The sequence below is a fragment of the Scylla paramamosain genome, chromosome 34, assembly GCF_035594125.1.
Source record: "Scylla paramamosain isolate STU-SP2022 chromosome 34, ASM3559412v1, whole genome shotgun sequence".
NCBI classification, from domain to species: domain Eukaryota; kingdom Metazoa; phylum Arthropoda; class Malacostraca; order Decapoda; family Portunidae; genus Scylla; species Scylla paramamosain.
The window spans coordinates 3,888,444-3,912,387 of NC_087184.1; the positions used below are offsets into that span (position 1 = coordinate 3,888,444).

Sequence of the window (23,944 nt, forward strand, 5' to 3'; positions counted from 1 at the left end):
GTGACCTAACAACAATACTGCTCCGAGGAGCAGAACCACAGCTACCTATAAGAAGTAACTGCCAACAATTTCCCCTCCTACGACCCCCGTCTGCTAAGTGCAGGGGGAAACTGCCTCCGAGGAGACTTTCCTATCGTCCCTATGGCCCGAGACCGCCCGCTTCCTATAAACACCCCTCTAAGGGAGTCCCCTGAAGCAAGCCCAGAGGGTTCACCTTCGTACCACGGGCGGTCCACCTAGTGGGCAAGAGAAGTCGAGGAAAAAGGAAGGGGGACAGTAAGAGAAAGCCCTGCGAATACCCAGTGTGTGGAAGATATTACCAAGGGGCCTCAGCTCGGAGGGTGGCTCCCGCGAACGCCGTACGGGCCCCCGGTAATATTTCCCAACCCTGGACAACAGGAAAAGTCTATCTGTGACGTTGAGAATGCGATGCGATGTGTGCGATCCACGGGGTTACTGTCCGGTAAAGGTACATGAACGCGCGCATTTATAAACGCCCGTGTCTGTGTGTGTGTGTGTGTGTGTGTGTGTGTGTATATATATATATATATATATATATATATATATATATATATATATATATATATATATATATATATATATATATATATATATATATATATATATATATATATATATATATATATATATATATATATATATATATATATATATATTTACCATGAACCCATCATAACCATGTTAATTCACTGGCTATACCGTTTACACAGCCAAGTTACACGGAATTAATTGAACATGTAGCATCATGGAATTTGTGTAGTATTATGGGAGGTAGGATCTTATGTGCAAAGTTCTCCTTTTACAGCTAAATCAATATATGGTGTGAAACGATCATTTCATGAACGCCTCGTTTCTTGAAGATCGGCTTGCCTCCTCAAACGCTACTGCCAACACTGGAAGGAAGAATCAATGCACCGAAGTTGATTACTCACCACTCACTGCCTTCCAATTTTCCTTTTCCTATATCTGGTGGAAAGCAATTTCTGGGAAATAAAAAAAAATAAAAAATTATCAACTAATTAAGGGATTACTGACTGACAATTATACTCAATATTTGATATAACCACACACCTCTTTAATGTGTGAACGTGTGTGTGATGGCGGTAGTATGCATAATCGGGCGTTAAACGGATCAGAGTAATTTATATTAATGTTTTCAGTGTTTCGGACAGATTCACAACTCTACTCTTCAAATGTGATTCCACACTCCCATATCTCATACACCAGATGCAGTCACCAACATTGGCTGCGGATACTATTACCTCACGCTGGGTAGGTTTACGATTGACTACCTCATGCTGAAGGACGAGGGAGGACTGAAGGCGTTGTCAACAGTCAATACTAAGTCGTCCTCCAAGCTAAAAGCGACATCAAACCTTTAGCACTCCATCGGGCCTGGCGAGGCCTCGACGGAAAGGCAGACAAGACAGTCAGCACGTCCTCGCAGCATCCGCTGACCACCTCAGCAATTGTTAGCCAAAGAGACAATCTTTACCAAACACAAGCCGAGCTCCAAGAAAAGAGGATCCTCACTCAACCAAGGCTGAGGTTAAGACTGAAACATGGACTTGGCTTTTGCACCACGGCTTTCGTAACCAGTTTCTGACCTAGTCGAAATGCCGTGCGCTTCCTACCTTCTGAGTTAGTCGCTCCCAAGGATGAGAGGCAGATAAGGGTAGTTCAGTGAAACGTCATCAACTCAGCCATGACGTCACGCTCTCTATGACGTCAAGGTGGCGACGCACGCTTGAGACCCTAGTCAGCAAAAAAAATCCCGTTCAAATACAAAAATCTTCTCCCCATTCTTGTTTTTTTTTTTTTCTAAGATTTACACATCATACGAAGTGTTATCTTTTTTTTTTTTTTTTTTAAAGAGCTGATAGTTGTACTGTACATGCAGTTTAATTTGATGTAGTATTAATATTAAGCGAGAATATATGATATTTTACTACCGGAGAGGTTAGTACACGCCGGCCCTAGACCCTAGTCATTATTGATATAGTCACAAACCTAGAAACATTAGATCACTAACTGACTTTCTCAGTGATTCAAGATTCTCCCTAGGGTGCATTGTATGCATTTCACGTCTCTCACCCATCCTTTGCCTTACATCTAACATTTCATCATTGGTCTACCTAACTTTTCTTCTCAAGGCATTACACTTTTTCCATATTTTTTTTAGTTCTAAATAAGTATCCACAGGACTTGGTGTTAGTCCTCATTAATAATCGTAATAACACCTTAAACACAGGTGTGACCTGTTTTTACTTCTTCCAGGTTACAATTCTTCCAGGTTAGCAGGAATATACTGTATACTGTAGCCTTGTACATTGTGTTGTGGTTTGCAGGCATTTTGTTACGCGAAGTTATTATTATTATTTTTTTTATTATATATATATATATATATATATATATATATATATATATATATATATATATATATATATATATATATATATATATATATATATATATATATATATATATATATATATATATATATATATATATATATATATATATATATATATATATATATATATATATATATATATATATATATATATATATATATATATATATATATATATATATATATATATATATATATATATATATATATATATATATATATATATATATATATATATATATATATATATATATATATATATATATATATATATATATATATATATATACATACATACATGAAATGTATTCATGCAGGAGTGGAGTGGACAGTGTAGCTAGTGGATGTTCCGGATCAAGTGTGAGGCTGTGTGAGGCACCATTGGCTTTGAAGCCGCTGTCGTGTCCAAAAGTGCGTAAGTGTACCTTGTGCTCCACACCGTTCAGTTATCTTTGCTCAAACTAGTGTATGAAAGGATCTATGGGGCTGATATCCCAACCAGAGCAAACATCATCATTTGTCATTATGAGTGTATATAACATCCTCAGTAGTCTTATAATCTATTATTTATTGAATTTGAGACCTGCGGCAACTTTCTTTTCCTTCCACTCAAAATTGTAGATCTTATTTTACTGAAATGCTTTATCACAATCACTAAATGTCAAGTAATTAAGAAACACGACATTTTGGGCCTATTTCACAGTCGCTTCCTGTTGTCATCGTTATCAATGAGTGGTGATGTCCACCACCAACAGATCTGATTTCACAGACATTGTTCGCGTCGTTGTTTTGATCCTTACCAGAAACTAGAACCTTTGGTAACGCCGGCTTGAGAGCTGCTGGACCTCCCCACTGGAGCTTACCAATGCATTTATTTCTTGCAAGTATCACAAGTTCTCATCATCATGTATTTGCATTACTTTCTAAATTGTATGTTAAAATTATTTAGCAATACAACATTTTGTAGGCTATAATAATAATACGATAAAATTCAAGAGTTTGGATGGCAGCGTGAATTCATTTCACCAGCTGATGAAAACTGCACTTCCTGTCACCCTTATTTCACCTGCTACATCTCCTTGGTTAAAAACTGCAATAATCCTCACACATATACATATGGTGTATGGAATTTGTCACTTAAGAGAAATATTACATAATACTGAAATAAAATTACCGTTTCCATCAGAGGGCTAGGCTTGCTTCCGTTAGGCTATGTTTAGATTAATTCAGTTCATTAATTTAATTGCTAATCCTTTCAATGGATAGATCACGATTAAAAGAAAAAGTATCATATTTTTGCTGAGAAATAAATAATGTCTCAAAATTAGTAGGCTATGGCTATTTCCATAAAACCCAAAATATTTCAATCTAACATTTATGTATACAGCATTGAGGAAGAAATAAATAAATTATTTATATGTGCCTGGTTGGTATAAGCAGAATTTGGCGAATGTTAGGCAGATATTCAAAGGGAAGAATTTAAATCACAAAATGTAACCATGTTTGCAGTGGGTGGATATGGCGTGTTGAAGGCACCAGTGATGTATTTCAATTTTCCATGCCTTTCTCTTGCTTTCTATCTTTTAGTGCTGGCGTGGTCAGTTTTTTTTTTTACATGAATTGACTCATTTTGTCTAATAAGGGGGCTCCGGCATACCAACATTACCGATTCAGAGGTATTCGTTTTATAATCGTTACCAAGTTGGGAATCACCGAAACCACGAAAGCAACGACTGTAAAATCGGATCGAAGTTTTGATAATGTCTGTCATCAGGCTGGTAAGGCTCTTGCTTGGGAACGTTATCAAGCGACTGTGTAATCGGCCCTTTATCAAGATTTTCGGAACAGACATCATCGCATCGGAGGTGAATGGTCAACCTACATTGACCTATAAATTAGTTAACAGTAAACATTTCTCACTGAAATAACCTGGGGTAGCGTGAGTTAATCCTTTCTCTGCACTACCAAAAGAAACATGGAATTCGCAGTGTTTACTTAAAAATGTGAAAATGTACGGTGATGCGTCCATATTGTGCGGAATTGTGCGAGTCGGAAGTACTCGGGTTTCAAATATTCGATAAATATAATCTGTAAGACTATTGATAATGCGTTATATACACTCATAATGACAATTGATGATCGTGCTTGCTCTGGCTGCACGATCATACACGAGTTTGAGCAAAGATAACAGAGGTGTGTGGAGCAAGAGGTACACTGCCGCACAGATGGACACTTGCACACGGCACCGCTCGGGGTCTCCATTTGTTCTTGTTGATTTGATGGGGCCGTGCAGGCTGTGGTGCTACAGTCTTTAGTGTCCCGAAGGTGCTGGCAGCAGTTAAGTTAGTTGGTTAGATTCTGGTGAGTTGACCAGTCTTCTGGAGGAAGACCTAGTGTGCCTATGTGTCTTGAATGCCAAGCTTTTTTGTTTACAGATGTGACGTCGCGGATACATAGCGCGATACTTTGTGGGAAAGAAAGAAAAAAAAAAAGTACTTGAAGTATCCTTATAATCTATACATGCTTCTTGCTGCTTTCCTTACTATGTTCTTACGTTGTAAGGAAAACTTATCGTGGAGTAATTTCACTCAAAATCTAAGAACACATCAACTAGACCAAGAACAGATCAACTGCTGCCTCATACGGAACCACTACCTCTACATTCTGCTCCTCTGCACGAACCACTTGTCATGTGAAGGGAATTTTCACGCTGGATTTGATGTTCTCGTGATGTTTTACAAACTGGATGAAATTTATTTTGGCAAACATAACTACTTTTTCTCTAGTAAGATATGTTGTATTCTTCATATATCATTATTATACATTTTAATAACTACTATAATTATTAACAAACGAACTACAGGTCTGTATATGACAGACAAAAAATAAATAAATAAATAAATAAATAAAAATAATGATAATGATAATGATAATAATAATAATAATAATAATAATAATAATAATAATAATAATAATAAGTTGTGATGTGATACTTAGCAATGAAGCATGTAATTTTTACTTGACGGGAAAAAAAAGTCAAAATTTGATAGAGTGAGGAGTGAGGAGCGATTCTCTCTCTCTCTCTCTCTCTCTCTCTCTCTCTCTCTCTCTCTCTCTCTCTCTCTCTCTCTCTCTCTCTCTCTCTCTTAATACATCACATCATGAGCTTCTGTTTCTCCTTCCACTCTTATCACTTTTGACATTCACTTCACAAAGCGACAGAATCACTAGAGACATTGCTCATCCTCCTGTTTATTTTTGTTTGCTATGTACAAAATAGACGAACATAAGGTGGCACCGAGTAATTAATTCTTAGACTAACGAGTTCACAACAACGAGAACACCTCTTGAGACTTAAGTATGGCGAAGGTACAAACAAATTAACTGCACACTCATTCTTCTTTACTATTGGAACCTCCATGAAAAAGACTTCTTTAAACTACAGCATTAGATCATCAGTAAAGGAAAATCCAGTAGGCGCAGTTTCGCAGTTTTATGGCGTCAGGGAAGGTATATTGTCTTTTTTTTTCATCCTTCTGCAGCTTTTTTTTTTTTTTTTTTTTTTTTTTTTTACGTGTTCATAATTTCACACGAGTACATTTGCTGATCCTCACCGTCATTCTCTCTCTCTTTTTCTCCCTTTTCCCGTAGTCATTCCATCTCTTCAATCTGTGGTGTTTCATTCGTTTCCACATTCAGACTCCTCTTGCTTCCGCCACAAACTACTCCATTCCTTCCTCTTAATGCTCGGTGAAGTCACTGAGAGATCAATAATTTGGCCAGTGTTTCAGAAATCCAGCTGGAGCAGGTTAAAAAGACTTTCCCTCTTTGATATCTCTGTAGTATAAAAGCGCTTTACTAAAGGTTTCAACATGCACTCAACTGTCCATTTAATGTATTTTGATTCAATGGATATCTGATACAGCGGACGAAATCTCCTATGCTGAATGTCTTTCACTGAGTACATAATACACAATAAGAAAAATACGTATTAAGAAAAGAAAATAGGCATGTTTACATAGTGTTTTTTTTACAAGACACAACGATATACGGAGCTTCATAAAGATCACGAGGCACAGGCGACGGGAAGGCTTTCCTTTGACCTCTTCTCGTCTTCTCGTGTCTTTTGTGTAACTTTAAATAAATGTATAATTATCATTTGTCAATTTTTTTCTTCTCTTTATAATAATCGTATAACCATCACTTCCCGTTCTTTTCATTTTTTTTTAACATTTATGTATAACTTTCGTAATATTTTACTTTTCTTTTTTTTTTATCATCATACACATAATTGTGACTTATCTTTCTTTTCCCTTTACAACTTTTCTCCAATGATTATATATATATATATATATATATATATATATATATATATATATATATATATATATATATATATATATATATATATATATATATATATATATATCCATTTGTTTCTCTTCTCCGAAGTTTTCTTAAAAGTAAGTGTAACTGTCACTTGCCCATTTTTTCCTCTTTTTTTTTTTTTACACAGACGTATAATTGTATTTAATTCCCCTTTTTCTCCCACTTTTTCCTCCAACAAACACGTCATATTGTTACTTAAACCCCTTCCCCCGTGACTTTTCTTTTAGGAAACATTTTGTCACTTGCCACCTTTTATCCTAACTATTTTTAACATATACGTATGACTGCCACTTCCCGGTTTCCCCAACACAGTACACGCCAACATTCAGTAAACAACTTTAAAGCAACACACTGAGCAACCAACGGGAACACACCACCAGCAGCACACCCCAGAACACGGTATAAGAGAATGGTAAAGACGATAAAAGTGTTCTCTGACACTTGACAGTGTATATCAGGTTCTTGGCCTCTAATGCAAGTAATTTTTTCTCCCTTTCTAATATCTCATTAATTATTTTAATTGTTTTCTCGTCCCTGCTTGCTTCTGTATTCCTTCCTATGACTTGAATTTTTTCAAGAGGGAGGTTTGAAGACGCTTATCCTTTAGAAAAAAAAAAAAAAGATTACTTTGGACTGTTTAGGGATTGGCACCTCAGTGGGCTTATATATATATATATATATATATATATATATATATATATATATATATATATATATATATATATATATATATATATATATATATATATATATATATATATATATATATATATATATATATATATATATATAATTTTTGTTGCCTTTGGCCAGTGTCCCTCCTACATAAAAAATAAAATAAATAAATAAATAAAATAAAATAAATCTAATACTTTCACAAAAACATTTATACACCTATTGTGCCATCCTTTATACAAACTAAAGAGAAGTGTCATTCTTTATATGTAAGTAATTATATCTAGCTTTTCCCAACTTATTTTTTTGTCTTTTTAACACTTCCACAGAAACATTTAGATAACAAATGAGTCATCCTTTTTTACACTTTCTTCCTTGCTGTTTCCTTTTTTTTTTTTTTTTAATATAAATTAACGTAAAATGTCATTCTTTATAATATCTTTCAGTAATAATCAAGATTGCTTTCCCATCTTATGTTCTTGTTTTAATATTTCCTTACCTATTGCGTTATTTTTTTTTTTTGTCGTATCTTTTATTTACAAAATAACATCTAAATTCATTTCTCAGCTTTATTTATTTATTTATTTTCTTTATTTAGACTTTCACACAAACCTCTTTGATTTTATTTAAACGTTCATGCAGAATGCATGAAGAAAAGGAACTTCAACAATTATTCTTTTTTTTTTTTTCGGAAATTAAGAGGCTGTGAGTCTGAGGCAGCAACGCAGCAGTGCACATCAGCAGGCTCGGTCGTAAACTAATACTGTAGTGAAAAGCATTGCTAAATTAAAAGTAATGCCACTAAATAAACTCCTACCTTCCAATTTTGCATCTTAATACAGGTAAGGTTAACAGATCATGAAGTGGCATTTAACAGTTTATAAATGCCATGCATTAATGTAGTGTACGTACAGCGGCGGTTGTGTTGTTGAAGATTGCCGATCACCCTAAACAACTATGATTTTTTTTTTTTTTTTTTTTTTTTTATCACTCGCTGAAAAGAATAAAAAAGGCTTGCGGGCAGCAGGTTGCTCCTTCTCCTTTAAAAACACGTGACATGCGAGAGAAAAGTACGTCAGACAAATTCAACATGTATCAAAACTCACACGAAAATAAGTTTTGTTCTCGAAATTAGTAAATGGCAAGGAAAGAAAAAAAAAAAAAATCCAACGTCTAAACATTTCTGTAGAAGTGTAGGGAAGAAAAGACGACCAATAATGCTTGAGAAGAGGTCTCTGCACAGTTGCCTGAGGTAATAATCATGATATCTGAGAATTATCTGACACACGTATGGAAATAATGTATGTTCTCTACACGTTCCTCCTCCTGGTTATACATTACCCAAAACTACACAAGACTAAGTACACCTACACCCGCTGCTGGCCAAGGAAGGGAGGGGGAGGAGAATGGCTCGGGAGGGAGAGGGACAGGGCGCTTCCGGGGACTGAGGGAGGTGAAGGTAAATGTTTCTAAGGTACTGAGGCTTTTTCATCACTCATGACACTGTTCCGGTGTAGTAGTAGGTTCAAAGCGACCAGCTAGCTTCAAGTGACCAAGTGCGCGCGCAGCCCCATTTTTATTGCCTAACGTACGACGCCATACGACGCCACAGACGTCTTCAGCCGACACCATTCAACAGTAGTAGTAGGCATGTTATGTAGGTTCAGGTTAGGCGAGATAATGTTAGGTATTGCTACACATTATTTAGGATAGGTTAGGTTAGTGTTCTATTATCTTAAAACCCGAACCATTCGTAGTACTGAATGGTTTGATAAGCTAAATAACTCATATCTAATATTTGAATTCCAATAAAATGTAAAAAGAACTGATATATTGAAGAGAAATTGTGTGATGAGACATAGTAGCTAACGGATCTCGGCCAACGCCTAAACATTCTTCCGAGAATAAAAAGTGTCCTTATGAAGGGGTACAGGGAGGTCTGTGCATTGTTATGGGCTGGAGTATATGAGCCATACGTCTGGCAGTGAAAATAGGGCTGCGTGCGAACTTGGTCATTTCAAACTAGCTACGATACCGTTCTAGGTTCACTCGAGGTCTATCCAGAACTCGGGATGAGTGCATGCGTGAACAACATGCCTCATTTGCGCCCTGTCGTCACGGAGTTTGCATCTCCCTGCTGCGCTGAGGATGAATTCGGTAGATGGTATATTCGGCTCATGATTTCTTGGGACGGTTTTATTATTTTAGTGTCTAATGCTATTGTTCTTACATATTACATGATCATCGTTGCCTCAATAAAGTCTTGTTTTCGTTTCCAATGGATGAGGGACTCGATGAGGAACGAATTCGCTTGTAAACACTATCATCTCTGCGCTTTCGTTATGTTTAGTGTTTACAAGAGAATTCGTCCCTTATCGAGTGTGGTCCATTGGAAACCAAAAGAAGACTATTGAGGTAACGAAAATCACATAAAATGCAAGAACAATAGCATTAGACACGAAAATAATGTATCTGAGTAGTCAAACCATCCCATGAAACCGTGAGCCGAATATACCGGTTATCGAATTCATCCTCAGAGCAGCAGGTGATACTCTGTGACGGCAGGGCGCAAATGAGGCATCGAACTGTACATCTGGCATGTTGTTCACGCATTCGCTGATCCCGAGTTCTGAATAAACCTGAGTGAACCTAATCCGGCACCACACTGCTCCTTATTGCACCACTTAAACTTCCTGCGCCATCACACTGTCCTCGGAGCACCGGGAGGGAGGAATACGATGGCACGACGCGGCCAACATACTGTCTTTTCCTTCTCGCCGCCTTCATGATGACGCCTCCACTCACCATTATCATCATTATCAGCTGAGGCAGCCATGTCAATATATAAGAGTATTTGTAACGGTGTCTCAAGAACACCCCATTCACTTCACATTTTAACACACATTGTCTTAAGTTGCGTAGTGTCAGCGTGTCACTTCAACAAGTGTGTGGCAGCGACACTCGGCATACACGCAGTTGTAAATTATAGTTATAGTTTATAAATAAACCATAAATTGTAGTTATAATCTAGTTAACACACACGCACACACACACACACACACGGTGCCTGGCCGCCATGCCAGGCAAGAGGGAATGTGGGAGCTAGGCGAGCGTCACACCTGCTACACCTGCACGGGCTGCTCCTCCAGCTCCTCGGCGATGTAGGCTTGGTTGTAGTGTTCCTGGGGCGTCACACTCTCCACATCGCCATGCACACTGCTGTTGCTGGCCTGCGTGCAGTCCGCTGTGGGCGTGTCCTGCACGGCATCCTCGCCACTAGAGGGCGTGGTGGCGCGGCTTGCCTGACCCTCCTTGTCAGCCTCGGTCTCCACCGCCACAGGCGCTGGTTCCTTTGACCTTTCATTGGCCTCTGTGTCTTCCTTTGCCTCACCATGGGGCACCTCTCCCCCGAGTGGTGCAGGCTGTGTGTCCCCGCGGACAGGCGGGTGTCCCTCATGGCTCATCTCCTCGGCCTCTGACGCCGCGGCCTCAGTGATGGTGTCCATGCACAGGGAATTGGAGCTGTGGATCTGCACGCCCGTCGTGGACACCATGGAGGACGTGGAGAGCTTCCTGTGGAAATACAACAACTCAGCAATTTTGATCTCGAATGCCTTGCTTCCTTCACTATACAGAGGAGCGTTGACTTTTATATCCGAACTTCAGAGGGGTGTGTGTGTATGTATGTGTGTGTGTAAACACCTCTCTTACAAATCATGAAATACTGAAGTGTTCATAGACATCACTCAAGCCTCAGCAAGACGTGCCTGGGACGCCAGCGTGCCGTGCCGCCCCACGTGCCTCACCTGAAGGCGGAGCTGGTGTCCAGAGAAATCTGGCTCTGCACAGTGCGCTGCGAGGCCCCGGACTGGCTGCTGGGGCGGTTGACGGAAGAGGTGAAGGATGAGGTGTCCTGGGCACCCTTCCCTTTCACTGAGTCAGGCTGGCGCGAGGACCCGACGAACACCTTCATCCGCCGCAGGTACGGCTCCCAATTATTGCGGATCTGAGAAGTGAGGAACTCTTTACTCATTTAGGAGGAGGCAGAAGACACTTGCCGAAACGATAATTACCCCCAGTGAGCTCTAAAGCACTGGAGAGGGAGTGCTGTGAACTTGAAATTATCATTAAACCCAGTTTTGACCTCAATGAACATTTCCCTTTGTGTCTCACAGCACAAGTTGGTAGTCACAACTGCCCTCTAAAAGCAACTCTCTTCCTTCACACAAAATTACATGCACCTAATTACACACACACCCTTCACTCAAAATTTTAATTCGAAGTTCCCATCTGGGAAGGGGACCAAAAGTGTCCCCAGGTCGGACTGCTCTTCTGGTATCGGTCCTAAGTGTTTTGACACCTCTCTCAACTTTTTCTTCATTAACTTCTGCAACATTCGCGATCTTAGATCTAATTTTCAATCTGATGAACACCGCCTCTCCTCTACTAAACCTCATCTTCTTTTCCTCACTGAAACACAGATGTCTGAGACAACTGACAGTAGCCCTTTTCTGTTCCCTCCTACTTTATCCTTGTTTACAATCCATATGTTGCGTATATGTGCACAACAACTTAACCTACTATTGTGCCCACACTCTTGAATTTTCCGAGTTTAACCCCATTTGCCTACGACTACAGAGTCACTCTCAAACTAGATTTATCTATGTTGTGTACCTCTCACCTGACTCCTCTGACTATAAGAAATTCATTGACTACTTAACTTCCAAAGTGGAGCACATTCTGACTCTCTTACCTCTTGCGGAAATCTCCATTCTTGAAGACTTCAATGTTTATCACCAGGTTTGGCTTTCCTCCCCCTTCACTGACCATCCTGGTGAACTAGCCTTTAACTTTGCTATCCTCTACGATCTAGAGCAACTCATGCAACGTCCTATTCGTATTCTCGACCGTCTTAAGAGATACGCCCAACATGCTTGACCTTTTCCTAACCTCTAATCCTTTTGCTTATGTTGTTATCTCCGTTGGGCTCCTCCGATCACACTCTCACATTTGTATCTTGTTCTATCGCTCCAATCCCGCCTCAGGATCCCCCAAAGCGGAGGTGCCTCTGGCATTTTGCCTCTGCTAATTGACTGTGTAACACGATTTTTGTCCTTGACAAGCAAGTGTTATTTTCCAACTTTTCATTGCAAGACAATAGAAGATGTCCATTATTCCTGTCAAACTTTGCTTTCGTGGCTTTTAGAAGCTAAATTTCACCATTTTCAACATTCAACAATCGAATGAAAAAAATTTTTTTAAACTTCTGAAACAAATTTTTTGGGTTAAAAATGAACAGTTTTCTTGATTCGCGTGAAAAAAAAAAAAAAAAATCACTTTCACGTATGAGCCTGCAATTGTAGTTTCCCATCATGTTTTCATTGAAGGATCTCTGATATCTCTGTTCAAAGTTCATTATATCTTGATGGAAGCGCTCCCCTTGTTCCTCTGAATGTGCTCCCATATTCTCCTTAAAGTTGTAGAAGTGGGCATCAAGGATACAGATCTTCAAGGACATTCTGCTGCCCATCTCACCATAGTTTTTCACTAAAGGTTCAACCAGTTCCATATAGTTATCAGCCTTGCTGTTGCCAAGAAAGCCCTGTACTACAGCTATGAAACACTCCCAAGCTTTTTTCTCCTTTTTTGTGAGCTTCTATAGAAATTCTGAACACACCATAATTTTCTTTACTTGTGGTCCAATGAATATACCAGCTTTCACCTCTGCCTTTGAAAGCTTAGAAAAGAAGTCTTGAAGATATCTGAGGACAACAACCCCTTGTCAAGAGCTGTAACAAACTGTTTCATAAGACTCAGTTTGATGTGTAGTGGAGGAAACAAAACCTTTTGAGTATTCACCAATGGTTCATGTTTGATATTGTGTGCTCCCACTGTAGTGTCAGTCCTTGGAGGACAATGCTTTCTCTTTCACACATTTTTCCAGATGTGACAGAGAACTTCTTTGCTCTTGTCTTGATGAATTGACCACATATGTGGCAGAATGCATTTGGAGAATGACTGCAGCCTTTTGATGTCATTTCACCTCTTGTGATGTGTCTTCACAGGCAGCCAAAGCAGAACTGATTGGTGGTCTGCATGCCCCTACTTTTATATTGTCAAGCAGTACTCTCGAATATTCTTAATCTTTCTAGAATGTGTTCAGGAATGTTCTTAATCTTTCTATAATATTCTTGAACCTACTTTAAAATATTCTGAATCATTCTAGAAAATTCTTGTAGATTCTAGAAAATTCTTGATACTTCTACATATTTCTACTGTATTCTAGAAAGTTCTAGAATATTCTGGAAATGTTTACATTGCAAAGAATGTTCAAAATTCTAGAAACTTCTAAGAGTGTCTAGAAGAACATTCTGGGAGATTCAAGATTTCTGAAATGTAAGCAATTTCTTCTAAATATGAGAAATTTCTTGTTAGATCTGGTCAGTTCAAGAATGATCTTATTAAAATAAAAAATAAAAAAATCTTTAGAACACTGTATTCTTTCTTTCATTGTTTTAACTTATTTGCAACATTTCAAAAGCAATAAGATAATCAACTGAGATTTTGGAAAGGTTTTTACCTGATATGAAAACCAATAGCAACCCATACTATAATTAAATAAGACAAACATGTAAATTCATTGTTCTAACCACAAAAACAAAGTTTTAGGATCAAAATAACTTTTTTTCTATTTTGTTTAGATGGAAATAGCTGGAAAATTATGTTTTGGGAACAAGTACAAGACAAAAGTGAAATTTTGTTACATAATGAATTGGGGGTACCTAAGAAGCTATTATGATGATTTTCTTTGGAATGACTATTGCTTCCGTGTCAGAAATCCGTCTCTGTTTGCTGAGCACATGACAGAGGTGATAGTGTCTAGCATCGTACATTCCTCGCTCTTTCTCTCGACCTAAACCTTCCAAACCTTGGTTGAGCACAGACCCGTTCTCGTGCTATAAATGATAGAGAGGTAGCTCACAAAAGGTACTTGAGCCTTCCATCCCCTGACTCTCATGCGCTTTATATTTCTTCCAGGAATCATGCCAGGTCTTTTCTCCAACTAGCCAAAAACTCATTCATTAACAGAAAGTGTCAAAATCTTTCAAAATCTAAGCCTCCTCATGACTTCTGGCACCTAGCCAAAAACATTCCAATTATTTACTTCTTCATCTTTCTCTCTTTTATTTCAACCTGATGGCACCACTGCCATCTCATCTATCCATAAAGCTGAACTCCTTGCTCAAACTATTGCTAAAAACTCTACCTTGAATGATTCAGGACTTGTTCCTCCCTTTCCTCCACCCTCTGAGTACTTCATGCTACCCATTAAAATCCTTCACAGTGATGTTTTCCATGCCCTCGCTGGCCTAAACCCTCGGAAGGCTTATGGACCTGATGGGGTCCCTCCTATTGTTCTCTGTAACTATGTCTCCGTGCTAGCACCTTGCTTAGTCAAACTCTTTCAGCTCTCTCTGTCAACATCCAGCTTTCTTTCTTGTTGGAAGTTTGCCTACATTCAGCCTGTTCTCAAAAAGGATGACTGTTCTAATCTCTCAAACTACCGTCCAATTGCTTTAATTTCCTGCCTATCTAAAGTTCTTGAATCTATCCTCAACAGGAAGATTCTTAAACATCTATCACTTTACAACCTTCTATCTGATCGCCAGTATGGGTTTCGTCAAGGCCGCTCTACTGGTGATCTTCTGGCTTTCCTTACCGAGTCTTGGTCATCCTCTTCGAGAGATTTTGGTGAAACTTTTGCTGTTACCTTACACATACCTAAAAGCTTTTGATAGAGTCTGGCACAAAGCTTTGATCTTCAAACTACCCTCCTTCGGCTTCTATTCTTTTCTCTGTAACTTCATCTCAAGTTTCCTTTCTGACTGTTCTATTGTTGCTCTCGTAGACGGTCACTGTTCTCCTAAATTTGTTAACAGTAGTGTTCATCAGGGTTCTGTCCTGTTACCCAGTCTCTTCCTATTACTCATCAATGATCTTCTAAATCAAACTTCTTGTCTTATCCACTCCTACGCTGATGATACCACACTACACTTTTCCACGTCTTTTCGTAGACGTCCAACCCTTCAGAAAATAAACAGTTCATTCAGAAAAGCCACACAGCGCCTGACTTCTGATCTCTGTAAAATTTCTGATTGGAACAGAGCAAACTTAGTACTGTTCAGTGCTTCAGAAACTCGATTCCTCCATCGATCACCTTCGATGACACTCAACTGTCCCCTCCTCTACACTGAGAATCCTCAGTCTGCTCTTTAATTATGATCTAAACTGGAAACTTCACATCTCATCTGTTGCTAAAACAGTTATTATGAAGTTAGACGTTCTGAGTCATCTCCGCAAGTTTTTCTCACAGGGGTCTTATCCGTCCATGTATGAAGAATGCTTCACATGTATGAGGAGGTTCCACTCATACCACTCTTCTAGACAGAGTGGAAACATGAGCTTTTCGTTTTATCAACTCTTCTCCTCTAACTGATTGTCTTTAGCCTCTGTCTCATCCCCGCAGTGTTGCATCTTTTGCTGTCTTCTACCGCTATTTTCATGCCAACTGTTCTTGTGATCTTGCTTACTGCATGTCTCCCCTCCTCCCGCGGCCTCGCTGCACAAGACTTTCTTCTTTCTCTCACCTTTATTCTGTCCACTTCGCTAATGCAAGAGTTAATCTGTATTCTCAATCATTCATCCCTTTCTCTGGTAAACTTTGGAACTCCCTGCCTGCTTCTGTATTTCCACCTTCCTATGACTTGAATTCCTTCAAGAGAGAGGTTTCAAGATACTTATCCTTCAATTTTGGACTATCGCTTTCGACTCTTTTCAGGGACTGGCATCTCAGTGAGCCTTTTTTTTTTTTTTTTTATTGCCAAAAGTAATCATATGTATGGACACTAAAAAGAGAGGAAGAATAAGATATATGTTTTGTATTTTCTAGGCTATATGACTATTTAAGAGACTGCTAGAAATCTAAGCTTCTAAAAAATTGTAGATGAGAATAGGATTATATTGTGTAAGACGGTAAGTACTAAGGCGTGACTGCCATCAGACATTAGTGAGCAACACGCACTCGGCTATTTCAAACAGACTCCGGTACAATGATAAATAAATGAACACTCGAGAGAACCTAATTAATCGTCTTTTTGAGCTATGAAAACAGTCATTGAAAGAATCCCACGTAGCCGCTTTAATCCCTCAAACTACCGTCCTATTGCTTTAATTTCCTGACTTTCATTTTTTTTTTTTTTATCTATCCTCAACAGGAAGATTTTTTAAACATTTATCACTTCACAACCTTCTATCTGATTGCCAGTATGGGTTCCGTCGAGGCCGCTCCACTGGTAATCTGGTTTTCCTTGCTGAGTCTTGGTCATCCTCTTTTAGGGATTTTGGTGAAACAGAATCAGGTAAAAGAGTTTAGCAGAAAAAGGAATGAATGATTGAGAATACTAATTAATCTTGCATTAGAGGGGTGGACTGAACAGGGGTGAGAAAAAACAGTTTTATGCAGAGAGGCTGCGGGAGGAGAGGAGGCACACAAAGGTTTATTGTTTAGAAGTAACTGACCCATAACTAACTCAACCTTTTCCATTGTCAGGGAACATGTAGTATAATTCATTAATCTCATGAAAGGATACTTTGCTTTGATGTTTACAGTAAGTAATGAAGTAAATCTCAGAATGGCTCTGCTAATTCATCAATATATGTCATATCAATATATGACACTGCTGTAAAACTATTTTGGAATAATGTGAGATTTTTTTTTTTTCTTTTCTCGCTCTAGGTAGGTTCGAGTTGGTACACTTTAATAACTTTCGGTAATAAACACAGCTGATGCATCGTTCTCAATCCATGGACAGGAGTCCTCCACGGATGGCAAAATAAGACAGTTGATACAGTTGTGTATGTTCATTTGTTGCCGTTCAGAGTAGTGTGGGTGGTCGCAGCGGTTTTTTAAATTCATTCGTTTCCTCACTCTTGTCAAGAAAAGTGTTTATTTTTAGTAATTTTTTTTTTAACAAGTTATGACTCGCTTTTAATATGTGGAGAAAGGATTCCTGTGCATCCCGAAACGCCACGAAGAATAACGATAAGAGCCTTCTACTACTTCCCATGCAACAGCAAGTTCCTGACATACAAGCCTTCATATATATACGTATAACCCTTGCACACACACACACACACACACACACACACACACACACACACACACACACACACACACACACACACACACACACACACACACCATCTCCGGGCCGTCCTTGAGACAGTAAAGTCCCGGGCCACTCCATGGAGTAGTAAATCTAAACAACAACAACAACAGCACACACGCGCGCGCGCGCGCGCACACACACACACATATACACACACACACACACACACACACACACACACACACACACACACACACACACACACACACACACACACACTCACTCTTTTCAGCATGTTGCGTTTGCAGATGAAGATAAGGAAGATGGAGAAACCTTGGAGCGCATTGATGACGTCTGGGATGATCCTGTGGAAGGAGTGGGTTGGCATTTTCTCACGTTCATTTGATTTTCCTCTTATCTGTATGCAATTGTTACTTCCTTCAAGGTTACATGAAAATTTGATTAACAGAACAATGTGAAAAAAAATATTAATAGCCAGATGGTCAAAACGAGACCAAAACTGAAGACTAGAAATAAAAGAAAGAAATTTTTTTTTTTTTTTTTTTTTTTTTTTTTTTTTTTTTTTACGTCTAGTTTTCCCTAGTCTGTTAGGGCTGAGACGGTGCCTCCTGATGAAGGACTTAAAAGAAAGAAAATAATAATGTTTCATAAAAGAAGAGAAAATCATTAATTCTTGAATAAAAATAATAAGAAAAGAAAGAATGAAATATTAATAATCAGTTATTTCAGAGGAATCCAAGGATGGTTAAACAATGATGATAATGAAAAAAAAAAAAACTGATTGGGAAGAGGAGAGATAAATACTGAATGATTGACGAAGTAATGACTAAGCAACCACAAAAAAAAAAAAAAAAAGTTGGGGAAGGGAGAGGATGGTGTGATATGATTCAAAATTCTTCGCGTGGCGCCGCATCAGCTACGATTATATGGCGCCGAAATGAAAGATGAAAATTGTATAAAACACTACCAACAAAAATAAGATATAGGTTAAACTTTAAAAAAAATTAAAGACTGAAAGCTATAAATTACAAGGGCTGGGATTTGAATATCTTAATTGCAAGTGAGAAGTGGCGGGAGGCAAAAGGCAGAAAATAAAAGGAAACAAGGGGACAAAAAGGGAGAACTGTTAAGGAAAGGGAAAGACGAGAAGGCAGAGAAAGGAAACAAGGTGAAGAGTATGAACACGAGGAAGACTGGATAAAAAGAAACCGAAAAAAGAAAAGCACAGGTAGGATGAAAGAAATGACAAAAAATAGGAGGGGAAAATAATATGTAAAAAAGAGGGAAAGGATAAAGAATAAAAAGGAAACTTGGGAAGAAAATGAAGAGAAATAAAGTAGGAAGAAGGCAGGGAGGGAAGGTAAAAAATATAATAAGGGGAAGAGTAAGAAGATAGAGGGGAACAAAAATGAAAGAGAAGGAAGAAAAGTAGAGACAGGAGATTGATGGGAAAGAGAGGAAGAAAGAGAAGAGAATGGGGAAGCATAAAAGAAAAAGTGAAAAAGGGAGGAAGATATAACGACGAAGATGCTAAAAAGGAAGAGTGGAAGAAAGAGAAGAAAAGAAGGGAAGTAAAAAAGAAGTGTAAGGAAAAGGAAGAGTAGGGAAGAGGAATTCACTGACAAATGGCGGACTGATTTAGTTGACTGAAGGCAAGTATCAAATAAGAAGTGAAGAAAAATAAAGAGTAAAAAAGAAATTCACGGACGAACCAATCAATTGACTCAAGGGAAGTATAAAAGAAAAAAAAAAGAAAAAAAAAAGAGTAAACAATGGAATTCGCTGACGAACAAACAGATTAATTGAGTGAGTGTTAAGGAAGCGTCACGAGGCACGAGGGATGGAGGAGAAGAAAGGGATGCAAGTTAATGGAAGTAGAGGGAGGGAAGTCAGTGTCTGCACTCACCACGGCTCGCAGCTTCCTTCCTGCCACGAGATGACCTCCATGATCCAGGTGAGGCCCATCACCACGAACAGCTTGATGTACAGCCACATCCTGCACGGGGACACACTGGTGAGCCACAGGTACATACAAGCAGCTACACGTAACGTCAACACAGGTACACACAGGTAAGGTATGCATGTACTATAGCTAGCATAAAATACAGGCATCACACGGGTAAATTGTACACACAATCATTTCACTCACGCGCGCACGCACGCACTCTCTCTCTCTCTCTCTCTCTCTCTCTCTCTCTCTCTCTCTCTCTCTCTCTCTCTCTCTCTCTCTCTCTCTCTCTCTCTCTTATCGTCATTCTTTTACGTTCATAATTCCTTTTTACTTAACCTGTCTTGATCCAACAAAATAAAGCATTACAGAATATCATAAGATAAACAAAAAAAAAAAAAAAAAAACATACTTTGGACAGAAAATAGCAAACACTTGACGTATTTTCCCGTTAGGGCGATAACAGCAGAGAAAGGGACGCGCGCCTCACCTCTCTCTGTTCTGCTGGCGGGTTCTCTGCAGGATGGGATCGTTCTGGGCCATGATGAGGATGTAGGCCACCTGACAGAACAACAGAATGTTGGCCACCACCAGCGTGAGCACAAACCCGTAGAAGTACGCCCAGAGAGGCTGGTTGTCTGCAACGGAGGGTGTAAGGGAGGTGGTTAGGAGGAGAGGGAGTATGGTTGGTTGGTTGAGCGAGTGACTGAATTAGTTGTTTGATTGGTGAGTGAGTGATTATTTAATTGATTACCTAATTAGTTCATTGGATTACTGATCGGTTAATTGAGTAAGTGAGAAATCAGCTAGGTGGTTGTTTGCTTCAGTAGTTAAGTGAGTGATTATTTGATTGATTAATTGACTGAGTGCATGAGTGAATAATTAATTGGTTGGTGAGTTGTTTGACTGACTGACTGACTGACTGGGCGATTCGTTGCCTGGTTGATTTGTTTCATCTTTTAATGCTCAACAAATTTTCCTACAATCATTTTAGACACTTGTTGTACTGCAATATTGGAAATGATTATGTAGCTTAGAAAAGACAAATTTAATCTCCTGTTCTCTCTCATCTTCGTGTGTGTGTCTAAACAGTTTTCCACGCTGCTTTAAATGTTAACAAGAGGTGAACATACCAGTAAAAAGGTTAAGGCCCCGCAACAAGAAGGAAAAGGAAATTATTACTATGTATTTATTATTTGTCACGTCCATGGCTGCCACCCGCAAGCTCGCAAAGGAAGTAACGGACATGATATTGAAATAAATTTCTCTTTTTGAATTCGATCAAAGCCGACTGCAGCGCTCCAGCCTACGGAATGATCTGGCTGCAAGGCGGAAAAGAATTCATTTGAATTTGTCATTCTTACAATGCATATCAATGTGACACTGAGCTTCCCTCCTTAACAATCACTCTCATAACATTTCCCCTCGCACTATAGTACAAATGTACAGCTGTATGATCCTACTCCTGCTTATTTCAATTAATTACATTTAATTTATATTTGGGACCTGTTTGGTATTGTTGGTGGGTATCAGACCTCCCTCCCTTGCATGTCTCCGCCCCTTTGTCTCGCCTTGACCTCGCCCACGGTTATATCGCCGCTTCCTCTCTCAAGTCGTCTGGCCACCGGTTAGTCCTTTTAACTAGACGTAGGACTGGTCTCATAGATCAATGTGGCCTTTTTTGGAAGGATGCAAATATATTATTTTATATTATGTCTTTTTTTTTTTTCTTTTTTTTTGCTAAACTTAGAGTAAGGAAAGAGAGATGTGTTTGTTCTCAACCCACGCATATCCACGCGCAGTTAAGCCTAACCTGCCTGGTGTTTGTCGCCCTGCGCCGCAAAGCTAGCAGTGCACCTTCCATAGTTCACTGTTACCGAACAGGTAAGAAGGGACAACTTTGTCGAGGTTCAGTGTTAATTTTACCTTCTACTTCACAGTTGGGGTGTGTAGGTATCTCTCACTCCGTAGGTTTACACTACTCCATTTTTACGGATTTCGTTTCTGTACACGGTCCAACAATGACGTCACCGTTTCCGTTCGAGCGACTGTAGTGGGAACCAGGCTCTGTTTCTATCTCTGCTTGAACGGACGCCGTCGAGCGGAAGAGATGAACCAAGTTTAACTTTGTACGGAGAGACGGGCAGTGTTGCACGTACTGTTATTTTGAATGTTCTCAGTATGATACACAAGTACATGAAAAAAGTGTTATTGAATTGCAGCTTTGTAATGTAATAATGCTATATTGTAAATTAAATATTTTTACCCTTCATGGAAAAAGATGAGTGAACGGGGTCCCAGTTAAGAGGTGCGGCAACACCTCAAAACATGTAAACACAAGCACACAGATGAACTGGACAGGTTTCAGCCCAACAAACTGCAGAAACGCAACAAGCCTCACTCAGCAGCTATGGTAATGACGATGTATTAATAACTGACAACCAGACAACCGGAAAATAGTGTTATAACTTCCATCTTCACTACACCGTGATACAGCAGACACTATTGCCCCCACCGATCCTTGTAAGATTCACTAGCGTGTCATTTCATTTCTTTACTGGGCAATAAATGACACTCTTCTCCACCTCGATGGCCTCTCTTCGTCAGCTGCGAGCAGCAAGGTGGCAAGAAGTATACAAATTCTTTGTCGAGGATGTCTCTTCTCCGCGCGGCCATGTCCACAAACATGTATACGGAGACGGCGGCCAACTCCTCCGCTCAGTACGAACTCCGTTTTTGTGGCGTCATTGACGGTGAACGGAGACGGAATCCGTAAAAACAGACTAGTGTGAACCGGGCCAAACACTTCATTTATGGTACCATGAAAAAAGGGCAGTAAGGGGAGAGGAGATACAGCAAGATGACTGCTATGATGTTAAGGTACGTAAGGTAAATTTGAGTCATTCCATCAACTCTTGACTGTTGTAGCTCCTAATGAAGGTAATGAATTGGGGTAGTGGGAGTGATACAAGCCCTCAGTATTATTTTTAAAAGCCATCGCTGATTATGAAATGGGTGATCCAGAAATGCGAATTACGTCTAGGTAGGGCCTGTTCACACTGGGCGGTTTCATCCGCGCGGCTCAAACTGCGGCGGTGTCGCGTGCCAAAGTGTCCGTCTGTGCGGAAGTGTACAATGCGCTCCACACCGCTCTGTTATCTTTGCTCGAACTCATGTATGAAAGGGTCTATGGGGCTGATGTCCCAACCAGAGCAAACAAGATCATCAGTTGTCATTATTACTGTATATAACCCATTATCACTATGGTCTTACAGTCTATTAATTATTTATCGAATATTTGAAATCTCCCGTACCTCCGATTCGCATAGTTCCGCACGATATGGACATATCATCCTGCACTTTCACTTTTTGAAGTAAATACTGCGAATTCCACGTTTCTTTTGGTAGTATATTTAAATGAGAAATGTTCACTATTAACTAATTTATTGATCGGCCCTTCACTTCCGATGCGACGATGCTCATGTTCGCGCCGAAAATCTTAATAAAATGTCGTATTTCTTAATTATTCGATAACACATAGTGATTGTAGTAACGCATATCAGTAAAATAAGGTCTTCTACAATTTTGGCTGGAAAGAAAGCATATACTTTCTCAAAATAAACTTGTAATAATGCAAAATATGAGGCGCAGACGATCACAGCAAAGTGAGTCACAATGCCCCTCGTACTTCCATATTTTACAAAAATTGTGCTACAAAACAAGTTTCTTTAGACATATTTCGATAGAAGAATGAATGTACCGTATTCGCACGGAATTTTAACTTCCGTGGTACAGTAATATTAACATAAAAAATAAATAAATAAATAGTCGCCCTTCGTCGCTGTACTGAGAATCGTCACTCTGCCAAGATAAGCCAATTGCAGGTTTGTTTAGTGTTTACTTCATTTGCTTACTTTGTGGTCACATTCACAAGTTCACAACAGCCTGCACACCTATCCAACTCATCAACAGTGGAGCAACCTAAGCCTGGTCAGAAGTAAACAGTGCATCATCCTCTTTACTTCTTGTGATGACCAGGGCATTGTGTACTTATAAAAACTTACCCTGTATTTTTTTTTTTTTTTTATGTGTGTGTGTGTGTGTGTGTGTGTGTGTGTGTGTGTGTGAGGCAATAGTCATGAAACAAAAATATTTAAGTTTATTCAGAAAAAAGAGAAAACAATACGAAACTTTTATTTATTATTTAGATACTACATCGAATAAAATTAATCTGATTGTCATGGGATTTTCCAATGCCTTATAAATGTGAACTTAGACCAGATTCAGATATGTATTAAAAAAACACAC

General features: G+C 39.0%; 1 protein-coding gene across 4 annotated transcripts in view; it reads right to left on the bottom strand.

Moving 5' to 3' along the window:
- Positions 1-5,667: 5,667 nt before the first annotated feature.
- The window catches only part of LOC135090055 (uncharacterized), an 89,377-nt gene continuing 71,100 nt past the window's right edge, over positions 5,668-23,944 (bottom strand). For 3 of the 4 annotated variants that reach the window (XM_063986310.1, XM_063986309.1, XM_063986311.1), the window contains 5 exons: positions 20,127-20,274; positions 19,595-19,684; positions 17,951-18,032; positions 11,305-11,504; positions 5,668-11,071 (listed from right to left, as the gene is read on the bottom strand). In XM_063986310.1, the coding sequence (XP_063842380.1) occupies positions 10,621-11,071; positions 11,305-11,504; positions 17,951-18,032; positions 19,595-19,684; positions 20,127-20,274 (971 nt within the window). In that variant the 3' untranslated portion in view covers positions 5,668-10,620. The remainder of the gene's footprint in view (positions 11,072-11,304; positions 11,505-17,950; positions 18,033-19,594; positions 19,685-20,126; positions 20,275-23,944) is intronic. The other variant, XR_010261749.1, reaches the window with a different exon arrangement.